General features: G+C 37.1%; 1 protein-coding gene across 1 annotated transcript; it reads right to left on the reverse strand.

Moving 5' to 3' along the window:
* Positions 1-4,057: 4,057 nt before the first annotated feature.
* LOC143021097 (O-glucosyltransferase rumi homolog) lies at positions 4,058-18,571 on the reverse strand. The gene is made up of 8 exons (XM_076178379.1): positions 18,311-18,571; positions 17,436-17,598; positions 16,876-16,972; positions 14,533-14,637; positions 13,951-14,120; positions 11,410-11,518; positions 10,798-11,030; positions 4,058-7,753 (listed from the first exon to the last, which is right to left on the reverse strand). Exons 1-8 carry the CDS (start codon positions 18,483-18,485, stop codon positions 7,558-7,560), a joined length of 1,248 nt encoding a protein of 415 aa, XP_076034494.1. The 5' UTR covers positions 18,486-18,571; the 3' UTR covers positions 4,058-7,557.
* Positions 18,572-19,671: the final 1,100 nt, after the last annotated feature.

The raw sequence follows: 19,671 nt of genomic DNA on the forward strand, positions 1-19,671 counted from the left end.
AAACTTGCCAGGTGATAATGTGTGTGTGTGTGTGTGTGTGTATTTACCTAGTTGTATTTTACGGGAAGGGGAGCTATACTCGTATTGTCCCGTCTTCATATCTCATTTTATCTTAATTTTATTTTTAAATTCATGTATTGTTTTTGCACACACCACTTTCTCATCTAACTTGTTCCAACTGTCTATTACTCTGTAAGGAAAGCTTTTCTTTTTCAGATCTCTTCTATAGCTGTCTTTCTTGATTTTCTTTCCGTGTCCTGTGTGTGTGTGTGATTCACCACCATGGTCTAGGATCACGAGTTAGATTCGTGATCGATCCGGATGAGACCTCATGTGACTAATTTATGGGTAATGCTGTGACGTTATACCTCCCTGCCCAGGCCTGGGCGAATTTCGAACTCGTGCAACTGTAGTAGCTATTGCGAACGCTACCACTGCGCCATCGTCACGTGTGTATATGTGAGAGAGTATCACATTGTATTGAGGGAGTTGACAATTGCAGATCATAATTATTATTGCTATTATTATCATTATCATCATAATCTTCATTGTTTACTATTATTATAATCATTATGATAGCCCAACCTTCGTTGATCACCTCGTTCAGACGGTATCCAACAGACATAATCTAAAACTAGTGTCCATGCCAACTTGCAAGATGTCCGTCGGATCTGCAGCATGTACTGCGCCATAACACTGACTCAGCGGGGGGTGAAACAGTGACAGAAACAGAGGAGGTTGGCCATGGGTAACTCGTCAATTTATTATTATTTACTATTTACCTGTTTGTTTATTATTTAACTATACCTATGCATTTATTTGTTATTTACATTATTATAGTTTTTATTTATTGTTTTATTATTAATATGATTTTTTTTTCGCATCCGACCTAGATATGGATCAAAAGGTCTCCTGTCGGCATGCTCCGCCTTTGTAATCCTTGTAAAAAAAACAGCGAGCTATTAAGGCTGTTTGCGGATAATATGAGTGACTCGGCTAATCCACCCCCAAATGAGTATGCAGCGATGGCGTGGTCTTCGCACGAAATGAAAGATATAAGATTGAAAATAAATAAATAAAACAGCCATATTGATCGCCAGCGTAGATGATAGATCCGTCACCAACGAAAACAAAATGAGGGTTACGTGAAAGGAGTGGATAAAACTGATAACTTCATAAAAAAAAAAAAAAATGCCATGGGACGAGAGTATTAAGAGGTCACGAGTACATAGTGAAAAAAAAGAGATCTTTAGCTTTCAAAGATGTATCAAGAGATCCGTACATGTGCGTGGACATACGGAATAACCACACACATGCAATTGTGAGCACATTATTATGGGATTCCTAGTATGATCACAGAACTTTGGTCTTCTGTATATTCTATGAAACCGTGTCTTGACCACATGACCCTCTCTTTGCATCATGGCGCAACGTGGTGTCCTAAAATATAAGCACAAGGAGGGGTTTATTATTGGCGTACACAGTGCCTGAATCCGCAGACTCTTTCCATTTGAGGCGATAATTTCATATATTTACAGTTTGGATTCATCCACTCAAATATTACAGGTACTATGTATTTTAAAACACCCAATGTGAATATATATTTTTAACCACAGGACCTTGGCACGGTTTGTTCTCTTGAAACGCCTTCTTGGCATCTTACGTTGGCCCACGTGGGTAACCAAAGTCTAATTTTACATAGCTCGTCAACAAGCAGGGAGGTATCATGAATGAAGTCACACAGACTGGGTCCGAAATCATGGATTCTGGGGTTCGTATGATACCATGATCTCCGAGATTGTCAACTAAAGTGAACAGATTACTGTATATTTACATGAAACACTTCTGCGAATATATGAAATCCCCAACAATATTTTTTCAACAAGATGTAAAGAAACGACTGGTGTTGACGCCATGCCCCCTCATTTCACCAAGACCAGGACTTTTTTCATTTCCTATATCTTGTTAATCGAAACACTATATTTCATTTTCCATGTTTCTATATCTTGTATATATATATATATATATATATATACATATATATATATATACATATATATATATATATACACTATTTTATATATCAACCTTCTATACCTTATTCATCGAAATGTAACAATGCCAATGTTTGCCCGTTTACATCACGATGACGTAAGTGGGAGTGTCTACGTGTTTCAGCAGGCAGTGTGAACCACGCAGATGATTCAGGAAAACGCCCACGCACAGCCCCATGACTAAGCGAGCTTACGTCATAAAGCACCTATGACGCCAATTTCACCAAGACCAGGACTTTTTTCATTTCCTATATCTTATTAATCGAAACACTATATTTCATTTTCCATGTTTCTATATCTTGTATATATATATATATATATATATATATATATATATACATATATATATATATATATATATATATATATATACATATATATATATATATACACTATTTTATATATCAACCTTCTATACCTTATTCATCGAAATGTAACAATGCCAATGTTTGCCCGTTTACATCACGATGACGTAAGTGGGAGTGTCTACGTGTTTCAGCAGGCAGTGTGAACCACGCAGATGATTCAGGAAAACGCCCACGCACAGCCCCATGACTAAGCGAGCTTACGTCATAAAGCACCTATGACGCCAATTCGAGAACACAACACCCCGAACAATACAAACAACTAATTGGAGAAAACACGAAATCAGAAATATGTCCAGTGAGCATCTCTATTCATAGTAGTACGAGAGAAAATAACTACGTTCGTATAATTCTTTCTCCATCCATATGTAGTTTTAAAATTGCTCATGGTTTTAGCTTTAATTATATCACTCTCTCGGTCGTTCCAGTTGATACATATTTACGGGAAAAAATGTTTCTCGAGATCATCTGACATCTTCACTCTATTCTCATGACTTCATGGTCCCCTCCCGCATAGACCAAGATATTTTCTGTCAGTTTTGTCTATACAATTACCTTAACATTGAGATCATGTCACCTCTCTCTACTCCTTTAATGATGGCAGGCCCAGTACTTTTAATATTTCCTTTGACATTTTATTTGCAAGGCTGGGAACCAATCTAATTGTTCATGGCTGTGTTCTCTTGATCTTACTTATATCCTTTATTTTGTGCAGCGATCACACCACCACTTTATATTAAACAGCAAGTCAGGCATTCTATGATTTTTTTTTCATCTCATCTGCCCAAAGGATAGCTACTTTTTTTGTTCAAATCTGCATATCTTCAATCTTGCTAATGTGTATGTCAGGTGGCAAGTTATCCATGACCTACACTTCCAGATCCTACATTTCTTTAGATTTTGTAACTATGATTTCACAATGAGTAATTAAATGAGTCTTTTATTGGTTTTCACCCATTTCCTACACTTTGCCTTTTTTGTAATATGTTCATTTTCCACACTTGTCTTCAGGCATATATACTGCTTAAATCATGTAACAATTTGCAATCTGTCTTATCACTGTTCTTTTCATGATCTTTGTATTATCTGCACACATTTTTGTAGCTTGCTATACCTTCTGCAATCCCATTTACTATCAAGAACACCTTAGGTGTTATTACTGACCCTTGTGGGACTCTTGGTCAATGAATTCCTTGAAATCTTATCCTTTACTGTTCTCATGTGCAGGTCTTTTAGGAAATCCTTCATCCAATAAAAAAAAACACACTTCTAGTAGTCTTCCAACATGCTCCAATTTCCATAGTAGCTTGTAATATACCTTGTTGAAAATCCAAGTGTATGCATACATACAAGTGTGTGTGTGTGTGACTCACCAGTCATGGCATAATGGACTCATGATTGAGTTATTACCCTCCTGAAAGACTCCCATGGCTAGTATGGCCTGATTTATGGATAATACTGTGAACTTACACTCTTCCCCTCTTCCCTAGCTCCTTACCCAAAGGACAGGGTAATAACAGTGTTGTGATGGTTTTCAAGCCACTTTCAATGGAAGTGGTTAAAAATCAATAGAATTATTAGTTTCAAAATAAAATGTGATAATACAATGACACCCAAAAATGTAGGGGAGTAGAGTGAGAGAAATTTCAACTTCAAAATAATTCATTATATTTTCTTGTTTGTTAGTGGTATGTATACACCAAAGATAATACAAAATAAATTGGGTGGGGTTCCATTTGGCATATTTTCAAAATAAAGTGGGCTACCACCTTTGGAGGAGTAAACATTAAGTACTTGAGCTCCTTAAGCTTTGGTTTGTGAGAATCTTACATTGTAATGCAAAATGTAATTAACCAGACTAAATCAAGGCATAACTTTGTACTAAGTCTGTGTAAACAATAAACAGAATGACACTACAAGATCTTATGAACAACAATATCTGATTCATCAAATCAGTCTTTGACAGCATTTATTTACAAAGCTGAATGATCATTGGTTGTTAGTGCTCAATCATATACAGTTGGCCAAGGTCAGACACAATTTCTCTCAAACCCTTTCACTTTTAGTCTAATTAAATTTCCAGTTCATAAATTTGTATTCTCTCTTGTACTTCTACTTCAGTTCTCCTATCACCACCATTTGTACTTCCTTTCTCTAGCTGAAGCTCTAGACAAAATTACAAATGTTCCTCCTTTCATGCTCTTATTAATTCATCTATACATCACAACTCTGACTGAGGCTTGCTTCACTTTTCTTTGTTTTAGGTATGTCAAGTTACTGGCATATGACAGTTATTGTCACAAGGTGTACTACTTAACCTATTACCCAGGTGTATTACTCAAAAGTATACCAACTCTGGGACATATTTTTATGGTACATGGTGCATCTTTTGAATTATATAAAACATTTATGCACAAATAAACTGAATTCTATTAACTTTCTAAACTACATACATACATATACCAAGGGCTTTTCCCCCCTTACAAAGGAGGTAGACAAAATAAAAAAGCATAATTCCACTCTCCCCCCTTTTATCCCCACCCATTTGACCCCAATTCACCAACCTTCCCTCCCTGTCATCTTGGCTTCTTCTGGATGATGGGTCATCCCTGCATCTTGCCCACTGACCTGGGTCAGAACCAATGAAGCAGCCTTGCTGTATCAAAAACTACATATATATATATAAGATAGGAGGGAGGGAGGAGGACAGAGGGGAGTGGAATATATGGGAAATGAAAATGGGTGGGAGTGATTTCTATAACTTTTTCTGTTCAGCTACCCCCCCCCATGTAAGGGGGAAAAAGCCTTTGGTATATGTATGTATGTATATATATTACATAAATCTTTTGTACATCACTTATATTCTTCTCTGAGGTGTAAACTGTTCTGTGATTTCAACTGTACAGTATTTAAAATCAATGAAGCTGGCAAATGAAAGGCACAATGATACAAGAAAATCATAAATCTGAAGAACAACACCAGCATACACTGTTTCAGGGTAGCTTGTTTCATACTTCAACCATTTTCATCACCCATCATGCACAAGAAGATAAGATGAGAGGGAGGAAAGGGTGGTGGGTGCCTTTTGACTTTGTTACCTCATTTATAAAGGGGGAAACCCTTTGGTATATAGATAGATTTTAATCACTGAGCTTGTTACCTGTTCTGTGGCTTTACCTAAGAATGGATACAGGAATATGTCAAAATTTACAAGTCATTTTGCTCTCCTGTATTTGATGTGTGGTAAATAAGCAAAAAATGTATCTTTGAATAAAACTGCCAATTTCACATACTAAGCAACAAATAGGTGTCCAGTATCTCCTTATGCACCAGTAGATTTGTTTTCTATGCACTCAACACTCAATAAGAACTAATTTTTCATGTATATATAGCATATTTTTTTCTATGAGATAGAAAAAAAAACACTAGGTCTTACATGTGAAGTTGAAGTATCTGGTAAGCTTGTGTTTTAAATATGATAGTCATGTACTTTTACCTAATTCCATACATACATATACCAAGGGCTTCCTCCTATTCACCACCCCTCCCTCCCTCCCTTTTTTCTTGGCTCCTCCTGGATGACAGGTCATCCCTGCATCTTGCCCATTGCCCTGGGTCAGAAGCAATGCAGCAAGACACAGCACATCCACAGCAAGGCCACTTTATTTAATCGGCGACCCCCCTCTCCATCCCCTCATGCACAAAAAGAAGACAGGGAGAAATCCCTTTCGTCTGTGTCAAAATATCATTCACACATAACCACTCCCTAACCCCCACCATCCCCAACCCACTCCTTTCCATAATACTGTTAAATTACTTATTGAACCATCAACACCATCATCATTTATATTAATATCATTATTGTTATTTTAATTTAAAAAGGAAGAGGTGGATTTTTTATGACAAATATTTTAATTTAGCACCCAACTCAGTTTCTGAGCTTATATGTACATTATGATCTATTTATACGACAACCAGGACCAGGATCAGGACCAGGACCAATAATGGGTGCCTGCATGGTGTGATCTTGTGAGGCAGACATCAGGGAGAATCATCTCCTTGGTGCTCAACTTCAAAATTCATCAATACCCTCACCTTTGTCTTGGTCTTTCTATTGGGCCCAAGCTCCTTCTAAAAATTTTGTATATCCTCCAACTTTACACACAACAACAACTGACGAATAGCAACTACCCTCCTCCTTCTATTACTATAAACCAACATCAAAGAAACTGACCTAATTTAATATAACATAGACTACAGCACACAGTTTCTTCCAAAAGAGATCTGTGAGAGGTCCTAAGGATTGTCGACAGCCACAAAGGGACTGTGTTTTTTCAGTCATTAAAAATTAAGGCAATAATGCTGATATTCATCATTTGTCCTCTCATACCAATGAATAAATATATACTCTTCCTTCTTTTTTTTTTTCTTCATCTTATTTCGTCAAGTCAGGTTTTACCCATAAAGCTTGGTATGGGAAAGGAAAATTTTCACTCCTTTCACTCCATCCCACTTAAACCATGTGCAGCTTGTACCTCATAATTTTCCCAGCAACATTATCAATTTATCCTCAATGCACCCTTTCATGGAAAATGTCATCTTCTTACTTAATACTTTCTCCTCCAACATTCTGTCACACACTTTTTCTCTTATTGAATATCCTAACTACAAGCACTTATGGTTTGATTTGCCCCATCCACACACTTTTCCCTTGCTCTCACTCTTAGCACAGTAGTCACTGGCTATCAGCTCTCTCCATATGAAAAGGTAGAAGAAATAAAAAACTAATGGAGATATCCTGGACCCAATCTGAAGACTGAACATTAGTCCCTTTGTGGTACACCTCCAGATGATGATGTTGTTGACAGGTTTTGAAGACATGTGGCAAGATGATTTCCTTGTGGTCCTCTTGTAGGACCACAACTTGTACACTCATCATTGGTCCCACCTTGCTCTTTGATATATAGAAAACAAAATTAAATTCATATTTCCAAAATGCAAATTGTTTTTGTCTTTAGTTATTTTGAAGAAATTATTCACTGGGTATTCATAATTATAAGATCAATAAGCACTGTTGTTAGGTAGCAGATCAGGTTAAAACTTTTTGGAAAGACACATTTTATCAAACATGATTTAAATTATAATTTCCTTATCTCATGTAAACTAAAATTTCTCATGGGTTCATACTTAATAAGTTTACTATAACTTAACAACAATTTCTTCCAGTAGCCAAGTATATTGTTCATTCTGAGATGGTCTCTTATGAATCTGTTACCTCTGTCAGCAATCTCTCTGGCAAGATCATCATTTTCTACTGCAAAATTGATGAGCTCTCTGTAAAAATAGAGAAACAATAACTATAAAACTTGTGATAAGGTTAGGCTTCAGTGACTATTAGTATCCTGATTGGTTCAATAGCTCTAAACACATCTTTTGCTCACAATCATCCTATTGCCTCAGGCCTCTTTTAAGGAGACTTGTGATTCCATGGTATCTACTAATGGCATTCTGGTTAGCCCATAGATTTTTCAGTGAAGAAATATTGTATCAATATCTAATTATAAAATTTGTACTCAAGAAAATCTGTTTCCAAAATTCATGAGTATAACTAAACAAATGCATCTCTCCTTGTAGCACACACCAACTTCATACACAATCAAAAGAAAGACACAACTAACCCCCCCCCCCCCGCCCACCCCACCACCACCACCATCACTAACACATCTCAACACTTCATGGGTGAAGACTCATCCCTGTCCATCACCACACCACTCAGGTCAAATAGAGGGCCTGACAGCCTGAGCTGGTTTACCTTCACCACTTCACCATATGGTAATCCCCCTATCTATGGAAAATAATTTAATAATTTATGGAGAATAATTCTGTATAGATGATGCTGTGATGCATGCGGGGGAGTTGGTGGGGGATGGGGGGTGATGGAGTATGTAAGAAAAATAAGTTGATGCAGCCCAAAGGGATCCTTCCCTGTCTTCTCCATTTCTGCATGAGGAGACAGAGGAGGGGGGGGATGCTGGTTTAATGAAGCAGCCTTGCTGTGGATGTGCTGTGTCTTGTGACATTGAATCTAACCCAGAGCAGTGGGCAAGATGCAAGGATGACCTGTCATCCAGGAGGAGCCAAGAAAAGAGGGAGGGAGGGGGGTGGATGAGGGTGGAGTGTGTGGGGATGGAATGGGTGGGAGTAGTGTTTTTGCCTTTGTTTTTTGGTTACCTCCCTTGTAAGGGGAAAAAGCCTTTGGTATATGTGTATGAAGTCAGTGAGAACATCATCAAAACAGAAATGCACAACAATGACTAGAAATGGCTGGCAAAGGATGTAGAGTATCTCAGAACCTTCAACTATATACATACTCATATACCAAAGGGTATTTCCCCCTTACAAGGAAGGTAGCCAAAAAACAAAGGCATAAAATCCAAAATGCAAAGGAAATGTTTAATCATTATAGACCTAAGATTTTTTAATCCACTTGCTGTAATGAGGGTTTCCTTTATCTGAATAAATTTGCTTGGTGGTAGCTCAAGTAAATGACACAATTTGTATAATGCAGTAAAATAAAAGTGACATTACACACCTATCTTCACCTTACATTCACACTTAACCACTGTTTCCTCTCTAAATACAAATATATGATTTACTTTCATTATACCTCTTTAAAGGTCAACTGAGAAGGTTTTAGATTTCTTTATTTTTTATTTCATGCATGAAAATATAACTTAGAAGTTAGAACACTAAAATGCATGTTTCTAGCATTTTATAGTCTTGATTTTATCCAAATAGCATGATCTTAAAAGTGCCTGGTAGCAGATGAACTTTTCAATGTCGTAGTTACATTTTCCACCGCTAGGGCAACTGATGACATCAGAGTATTGCCAGCACACAGCAAGCAACATGATGGGGATTTCACATCAAGTGAAGAAAATTTATTAGATTTGGATGCCCTCTCATGTTCCAATGTGGGTATGGTACAAGGATACATGCACAAACCAATTCAGATATTGAAACAAGACTCAACTGACAAAGAACATGTCGAGAGCAAAGAATCTTCAGAGGATGAATTCCCAGAACGAGCAGGAAATAACCACCAACACCAGACCAGACACATGATTTCCTTGGTTTGTCATCAGATGTGCGGATGACGGTTTGAAGGCATGAAATAGTAAGCCTAATACCTAACAGACATTGATGGGCCTGGCCCTATCTACCAGGCCCCAGCATGACCAGCAGGGCTGGTTTTGGTTTTATTTTGTTGGAAAAACATCCACATGACCACCAAGATGACCACGTCCATAGTGCATGGATAGTTTATCTGTTCATGCAAGGAGGTTAGCATGGTTAGGCCTATAGTATTCATGCCATAGGCCTATGAACAAGTAGAAGAAATCTTTATTAAATTTTCTAACGTGGTAATCTCTCTGCATGAACTGATGATCTATCAATGCACTGTGGACATGGTCATCTTGGTGGTCGTGTGGATGTTTTTCCAACAAAATAAAATCAAAACCAGCCCTGCTGGGCATGCTGGGGCCTGGTAGATAGGGCCAGGCCCATCAACGTCTGCTAGGTATTAGGCCTACTATTTCATGCCTTCAAACCTTCATCCACACATCTGATGACAAACCAACGAAATCATATGTTTGGTCTGGTGTGGTGGTGATTATTTCCTGCTTGTTCTGGCCATTCATCCTCTGAAGATTCTTTGCTCTTGATATGCTCTTCATCAGTTGAGTCTTGTTTGGATATCCAAATTGGTTTGTACATGTATCCCTGTACTGTACCCACATTGGAACATGAGAGGGTATCCAAATCCGATAAATCTTCTTCACTAGATGTGAAATCCCCACAGTGTCGCTCACTGTGTGCTGGCAATACTCACGTCATCAGTTGCCCTAGCAGTGGAAAATGTAACTACGACATTGACAAGTTCATCTGCTACCAGGCACTTTTAAGATCATGCTATTTGGATAAAATCAAGACTATAAAATGCTAGAAACGTGCATTTTAGTGTTCTAACTTCTTCTAAGTTATATTTTCATGCATGAAATAACAAAAAATAAAGAAATCTAAAACCTTCTCAGTTGACCTTTAAAATATTTCCTTAAACCTGATGATCACTATATTCTTTATTTTGTGTCATGCTGCGTTTCCTTTGACCTGAGCAGAAGACGGGGACACAAATTATCCTTCATCCACAAGGAGCTAAGATAAAAGGGACAATAAATGATGTGATATAGGTGTGAGCTGGGTGAAAGATGGGTGTATGCCTTGCCTGGGCTACTCCCTTTGCAAAGGGGCAAGGACCTTTGGCATGAGTTTGTATAAAAGACCAAACTTTGCAAAGTATATACAAAACTACATACTTTATCTTATCTTTTGTAGCATCCACAGGAACAGGAATATAGTGAACCCATGGCTTCATCTTGTGGTAGAAGAACTCAATCCACTCATCTCCAACATGAAACACTAAAGACTGACAAAGAAAGAGATGTTTGAATCGAAAACTTGCTGCCACACCCCGGAAGTTGAAGAGGTATTTGTAGTGACAATGGGATTCCAAAGACACCTCTTGAGCTGGTGGTGCATATAGAGTGTCCTGAAATTTGGAGAAAAAAATAATAATAATAATAAATAAAATAATAATAATAATAATAACAATAAATAAATAAAAATAATAAATAATAAAATAGATCAAAATAAAAAATGTAAAGAAAAAAATCAACCAAACATTGGTAAGTAGCCAAAATGTATTCTACACAAAAACTCAATAACATAATGCTGAGTAAGGACATTTTTACTTATATAACAATACAAATTATCTAGTTATTACACAAACTACTACTATGAAATTTTATAATTCATAGATTCATAGGATGAAGTGGTTATCTCTAAGGACTATCATGGCTAATGCCATAGAATTCTATTGAGCTGAGAACAACCCTTGGGTTGTAAATGATCAAAATGTCATATCTTACAGCATCAGACTTCCAGGCTTGATTTTTGGTGTATTGAGCATCGACGAGCTCTGGGTTTTCACGGGATAAATATACAAGTGGATCTCTCTCTGCACTCGTTCTTGAACCCCTGCAATTTAAAGATGCATTAATACATTAAATCCTGGAGGAGACTTTGGATCCATTATTTGTGTTGTATCAGTGTGAGGCAGTTTCTATGTCACCAGTTTATACTAGCAGGAGTCACCAGCTGTCAGTGTTCCTTGTGTAAAAAAGTGAAATAAATGCTGATGACGATGACAAAGAGATATTGGGCCTGGTCTGGAGAATTATTTTCAGCCTATCAAAACTAACACTCCAGATGGAAATGAGGACATTGACAAGTTTTGAAGATGAGATGCCGGAAGATGATTCTCTCAGGCCTTTCAGGACCATTACTTACAGGTACACATTGCTGGTCCAAGGGCACTTGTGCATATCCATATACATTCATATACCAATGAGCCCTTTCCCCCTTTTTAACAGGGGTGGCAATTCAAAGTGCACATCCACTCTATACCAATCCCACATCCATCCAAAAACCCATTTGTTGTCCCTTCCATCTTAGCTCCTTGAAGATAATGGGTCATCCCTGTCCCCTGCTACACTGCTCAAGTCAAATATGATGTAGCAAGACAGCACCTCTAAAGTTGGTTTACCCCACAGCTTCATCTTATGGCAACCCTCCCCTACTCCTTACCCACTCCAGAAACATATGGAGCAGACAAAAAGAAATCCTTTTTGTATAATTTCCTTATCCATTTACTACCACTCTCTCCAGGTGGCCAGGCATTAATGCTTGCGTTGAAGATCAGGATCTAAGACCATATGCCCTTAGATATCACATGCTGACTCTCCTAATAGAACTCAAACTACCATCTATCCTGCATCTTACCTCCAGCCACCATACTCTCCACTTATGTATATCTACTATAAGATATGCCTTCTCCAGAACCACAAAACACAGGCACAATAGCTTCCCTTTCTTATGTTTTCTCACTGAACTGTCTGTAGAATGAAAATGATCTACATAATTTCTTCCTTTCTGAAAACTACATTCCTCTACTTCATTCATCTACTTTTTATTATGATTCTGCCAAACAGTTTCCCTAGGATACTCAAGATTCTAATACCTCTATAGTCCCTATAAGCTTGCAATTCTTATAAATTGGTACTATTCATCCTTTCTTTCAGTCTTCAGGTTCCCTTCTTCTCTTCTCTTGTAACATATATTACACATAATCACTAACCATACCAACCACTCTCTCATTGTCTTACTTCTTTTTAATCATCCTGACACTCATCTAGTCCACCTCGACTACATTCCCGTATTTCGACTCCCAATGCATCCTCTCCTTTTTCACTGATGCCCTTTTCAGTCCTCCTGCTTTCTATAGTAATGACATTTCAACTTCTTTGCTTACACTTACATAAAGAATTTCCTCAAAGTACTCCAACCACCTATATGATACTTGGATTTCTTCTGTTAACTCGTTTTATACAATATGCCTATACACCAAAGAAATTTTTATAAGAAACTTACAGTGATCTACAAGACTGGATGAAAAATTACTCTGATGTACATAAACACATGCATATACCAAAAGACCCTTTCCCTCTTGTGAGGGGGTAGCTAAGTCAAACTACATACCCACCCTTCATCCATCCAAAACAATTGTCCCCACCATACACCATTTTAGCTCCCAGTCCTCCATCCACTGCTTTCTTTACACACAATGTCTCATTACATGGCAACCCACCCCCTCTCTCATCCCCTCAAAAATTTTAAGCTAAGAAAATATATATATATATACATACATATACCAAGGCTTTATCCCCCTTACAAGGGAGGTAGCCAAAAAGGAAAAGGCATAAAATCATTCCCACCCATTCTATCCCTGAATGCACTCCACACCCCTCCACCCTCCCTCTTATCTTAGCACCTCCTGTATGACGGGTCATCCCTGCACCTTGTCCACTGCCCTGGGTCAGAAGCAGTGTCGCAAGACACAGCACATCCACAGCAAGTCCGCTTCATTAAATCGGCGACCCACCCTCTCCGTCCCCCCATGCATAAAAGGAGAAGACGGGGAGAAATCCCTTCGGGCTGCGTCAAATTTTGCTCACACATACTACCTCACCCCACCATCCTCCCGCCCATTCCACCTCATGCATCACAACATTATCCATATACAACCATTCTCTATTCACCTGTCTTCTGTCCTCTCCCGTCCTTCCTCAACAGACATTCCCCTCTTCCCCAAAGCCCCCTTCACCCCATCCATCCACCTCATCCTAGGACGTCCCCTTATGATCACTCCCTCCACATCTGCCTTCCATACCTCTTTTACTAGTCTTCCTTCACTCATTCTTTCCATGTGTCCAAACCATCCTAATACTCTTTCATCAACCCTATCTCCCAACTCCCTTTCCACCCCCATTCTTCTCCTCACCTCCTCATTTCTATATAGAAATAAAAATAAAGAAAAAATCTATTGTACACGAGATTTTTTCCCCCCATACCTAAAAAAAGCAATAGGTTTCTTCTTTTCCCATGGATAATTTTCTGCTTCCTGGGTGATGGATTTACGGTGCAAATCCCAGCGTCCAAGCCCCATGGGGTAAAGGCTTATGGCAGGCCCTCCTTCCCAAAATGTCCAGGCAGGGTAGGTGATATCTATGTACTCTGAAGTCTAGAAAATAATAATAAATTAATAAATAAAAAATATATACATAGTATTAAATAACAACAATAATAATAAACAAATAAAAAACATACACACACACATACATGAAATGTACACAAATATAATTATCATTGTTACCTGAAGTTTAAATCAATTAACAGTTGCCTCAAGTTTCAATAAGTTGAAAACCCAGAGCCTGACAGTGGATGACAAGTCCTTGGTTCCTCTTACAGATCTCTCCAAGAAGAAACTTTGAACTATTGTCTGTGTTGTATTAGTGTGACTGTTTCTATATCACTAACTGAAAGTGGTAGGGGGTGGGGAGCAATTGCCATTTGTCTACCCTCCTTATGGGAAAAAGTGTAAGAAACAGTTGAAGTTGATAGAGAGAGATCCTAGGCTCAGCATTACTACTCACTTTACTGAATGAAAACACTGGAAGTTTCTTCACAAAATGACGATTGATCTGAGGCCAATCTCGGGTATTTATGATGAGGTCCATGTTAGGTATCTTATCAATAATCTGAAATATATAGAAAAGAGCCATGACCAGTGAATAGATTCCTTAGGATACAACACAATTTCCATTGTATTATTTTACCTGAAACTACAAATCAAAACATCTGGAACTAAAGTAATATTGGCTCTCACAGTCATATTCCTGGGCACAAAATTGTATACAAAGAATATGGAAAAGGCTCCATATAATCTCCAAATTGAAACCAATTAAGTCACTAGAATATTTTGTGTCATAAAGACCAATGTTGCTCCTAGCCACCAGAACTAAATTGATGGATAAACTGATCCTGGAAAAAGAAAGAAAGAAAGAAAGAAAGAAAAACAAAAAAACAAAAAAACATACATACCAGCCTCACCTAATCAACATGGAATCAAGGAAGACCACTCCATAAGCACACTACTCAATAACCTCACTCAACAAATAGAAGAGTAATGGTAGTTGTAGATATAAACAAAGCCTTTGACATCCCCTTGATACATATGAGGTGCTACCCAAAAGTTCCAGTAATTTGAATAGTGGGTACAAGCCACATGTAGTAAGGCTATCTACCATTAGGTGAAGAAAACTACAGCCTTTGTCAGGTGTAATTACCTAACTGTAATATACAAAATAAGTTATACTCATAGGGTCTAATCTCCGTGGTTCTACTGGACAAACTTAGCTTTATGTTGTCCTAGCTTCTTGTTCCAAACTGTTTCAAAAATCAGTATGGGAAACTGAATTTATATATGACCTTCCCACCAAAAATCATGAATGCAATTTTAAAACTTTCACATAGGCAGATGATTTAACTTTAATAGCCCAGCCAAAAGTTATTATGAACAGTCATCCCAACTAAATGTGGAAAGAGAAAGTAGTGTCCCAAAAATTAATTTCATTGAAGATCATGAGACTGTACAACAGGATACCACATAGGGCAATACTTTCTCACACACTATTCAACCTCTTCACACATGAGCTCCCCTCCCCAAACCCTAAATAACAGATCAAAGCACTAACATATGAAGATCCATATACAAAAGTTGCACTCTCACTTATATGGGGAATGGCCATTCTTTATATCATCAATCAACCCTACAAGAAGCTTTCTGGTGAAGACAAGGATAGAAATCATATTCTATATTTTGAGAAAGAAATGAAATGGTGAAATTTCCCTCCATGCAATAAAAATCCAAAAAAATAATCACTTTTATCTTCTATCCCTCCATTCTGCAACCTTTTTTTCATCCCTCCTTCCCTATCTCTATGACTCTAGCTCCTCAGTGCAATACTGTCCACAAGAAGAAAAGAAAAGAAAAGAAAGAAAGAAGAAGAATATATATATATATATATATATATATATATAAAATAAATAAATCCTTGTATGAGCTCCAGACTGTTAGTAACATATGCATGGATATGAATATCTGAATGCATTAATTTCATCACATGAATCTAAATCTAAATTGTTAGAAACTCAGATAAAGTAATTACTGCTGAACAGAAGTGAGAACTTTATCACCTTGTAAGACAATATAGAAAATAAAAAAACTGGAGGATAATAATACTAGGACCAAGTCAAATGAAAAAGGATATCAAAGAGGTGCTGAGAAGATGGATAACAATTCAAGAGGAAAAAATTCAACAAAGAAAGATTATGGAACAAAAGAAAAGTGAAGAACAAGATAAAATGGAAGAAGGAGTGATGAAAGTACTGAAAAATAGGGAGCCACTCACCAAGAACATGGTAATCAAAAATTAATACACCAGAGTCTCAGGGAGGAAAGATGAACATATTACTTTATGAATAGTAAGAATTAAGCACAAACTATATCTATCTATATACTAAGGGCTTTTTTCCCCCTTACCAGGGAGATCTCCAAAGTCAAAAGGCTTATACCCACTCCCACACATTCCACTCCCATCCACCATCCTTCCCTCCCCCCTGAAGTCACAAACTATACAATGCCAAATAAATCATATCAACAATTGTGGTAAGTGACTTTAATGTACATTATATAAATGAAATTTTTGGATTAGGTAAATTGGTTTTGCTGGCCTACACATTCACTCCGAGAGGTACTCATGGCCCTATGTCTAATCCTGTGGCTAATACTGTGCAGTAAACACATGACCCAAATATCCATCCACCAAGTTATACAAGCACATTACACACAATGCAATAACTGGATACAATCATCTATGAAACAAAATACAACTAATAGGCAGGTATATACAGTTGCTTTCCTCTGTCATCTTTACCTTGAGTATAAAATGCTCAATGCCACTACATCGTGATGGAAACATACATTCAAGCTCTCGGTACAGCTTGTGATTTATTATCTGATACCAGGTTCCTCTGCAAAGCAAAATTATATGTTATGAATAGTAACAACAATGGAGTACTGATTGCATAAGTTATAATCAGTCAATTCTTGAGAGATTTTGATGATACAATCATACATTGTATGACCAATCATACAACAGTACCTACACAGAATAGGTATTGTCACAGATTCATAGCCCTAGATGCAACCACCACACAGAAGACATAGTGCACCTAATCCTACAATGCCCCACACTAACACTCCCTAAACTCCTTGAATGATCTATGGAATTAGTGAAGGAAAAATTATTAAGGCTGATAAATCTCTTTGGCCTGGTATAAAGACACACTTTACAGATGCATCTCCAGGATGTTTAAATATGATGATATATAGCAGAGAATGATTTGCTCTGACATGTGCCTTATACTATCACAAGAAAATATTTATCATTGATCCATAATACTTGCATATGCATATAAATGGGGAAACAATTACCTGTCTTTTGCATCCTCAATCATGTCCTGGAAAATGCCATCCTTGAAGGGCTTCAGGTCTTTTTTTATCAGTCCATAAAAGCACCTGCTGTCATTGCATGGCTTGTATGCTGAATATGCATTTTCCACTTGTAGCATGTAATGTGACCACTTGCTGTTGATATCTAAAAAATAATGCATTTTTATTTTATCATTATAAATCCCAAAGTAAAATATATAGGGCAAAATTCAAAAGTTGGGTTTTTATTCTAGTCATACACACACATTCTTCTGTTTTCTTTTTTACATTTGAAACATATATTTTTTCTACACAAGAGTTATATTATGTTAGGTTAAGTTAAATTTATATTAGGTTAGGAGCTATTGGTTAACATAAGTTTTAAGTTGAATATCTGTGTGTTATTCAGGAATTTTACTAAAAGTTGTTCATTCATAAAAATAGAAATACTTTTATATACATACATATACCAAACAACACTTTCCCCTTTGACTTTGTAGGGGAGATGGCCAAGTCAAAGCATACAAAACACAAAATAAAATTAATGTTAATACAAATTCCTAAAAAAAAGCATGGTAACATTTAATGCTGTGGTATAGATTAATAACATTAACTTTGCATATAATATCATGCTATGCAGCTCATGTAATGTTTTAAAAGATTAAATGTGACTATACCAAGTATGTTATTGAATATTGTAACTGTTACTGTTATAAAGATTAAAGCTAGGCAGCCATTCTGAAGATTTCCTGGCATTTCCATTTATAGGGTTCTAATAATTACGAGAAAATGTGCCATTTATATTTTTAAATTAAAAATTTAAACCAGAAACGTCTAGCTTTAAACGCTTTTGTTTACGTGGTACTATCTCAAATTACCTTTCTTGTACATATGACTTGTACCGAGATGGGCAACTCGCTCCTTTACTTGACTGTCACAGGTTTGTGAATTTCCACTATCTCCAAGACCTTCACCGCATTCTTTGTTTCCTATACTTCCACTGCATATGGCCATAATCAATGCCACACGAATTGACATACGGTATTGTTCCATTGTTAGTGATTTTCATTTAGCGTTGCTGTTTATGTTAAATTTCAGGTTTGATACGTAAACAATAGCGCCAATAGTAGACTTAAAACTAAAACTGTTGTACTCTACATTATACTGTCATATTCTAGATGACTAGGTTTTTGCCTTTCTCTCTCTCTCTACTTTGCTATAGAGAAGATGACCGTAGGTTTGATAAATCGTCTGGTGATCATGATATAAGGACAAGTCGCATTAGTGATATCTATTCACAAATGTCTGCACAATTTTTAGTAATTTTCAATTATTGCAGGTAAAGTTGTTTATATTGTAAGGCAGGCAAGTAATGAAACATGTGTTTTGTTGATATATTGCATGAGAATACAACTTCAAATTCTATAACGTTTATTACAATATTTAAAATTCCTAAAGTGACTGTCTAGCTACAGACCACTCTATCAGTGCAGTGGTCCATAATCTTAGCTTAGTAGTAGTATCAAACTTATATTTCTACATTTTGAATAGATTTCGAACAATTTAAATTTTGTTCACAAATTTACAAACATTCGATGTCCGTAAAAAAAAACCAAAAAATCTAGGCTGCTGTGGCGCTCCGTGCCGTGTTTTGTAAATGGATACACAACTACGTAACTGACACCGGGAGTAAAGATACAGTACTGCCGGACATGTATGAAACATTCACTCATATTCAAATATTTTTTTTACTGACACTTATACACTCAACGGACGCAAGACTACCGATTTTCACTGTAAGAAATACGACTGTCAATCTTGACCAGTTTGACCGAACGGGTCAAATGCCAGGAATGAAATGCGGCATTGATTTAGGGCTACAACACCTCTAATGTCCACTTTTGCAGGGGGCCTAGGAAGACATTATAATGTGACTTGGACAAATTCTGGGGACCGAACTCAAGCCTCCAGTGTTTGGGGCAGTGACCCTAACCAATGTTCCACGCAAGGTGAGGGGCAGGGTTGTATTAAGGAATGCTAATTGAAAGAATTCACAGAAAAAAAAGTAATTCGAGTTCACCCTGAGGGAGATAAGCGCCATAGAAGGTCTCCCATACCGCATCGGACAGGTTGTCCAGGTGGGCGCGAGTTCCACGAATAAAATAAAAATCATAATAATTAGAAATAAAATGGGTAAATGATAATAATGATGATGATAATAATAATAATAATAATAATA

Source organism: Oratosquilla oratoria, chromosome 41 (assembly GCF_046742065.1).
Source record: "Oratosquilla oratoria isolate Oo_2021 chromosome 41, ASM4674206v1, whole genome shotgun sequence".
Taxonomy (NCBI): domain Eukaryota; kingdom Metazoa; phylum Arthropoda; class Malacostraca; order Stomatopoda; family Squillidae; genus Oratosquilla; species Oratosquilla oratoria.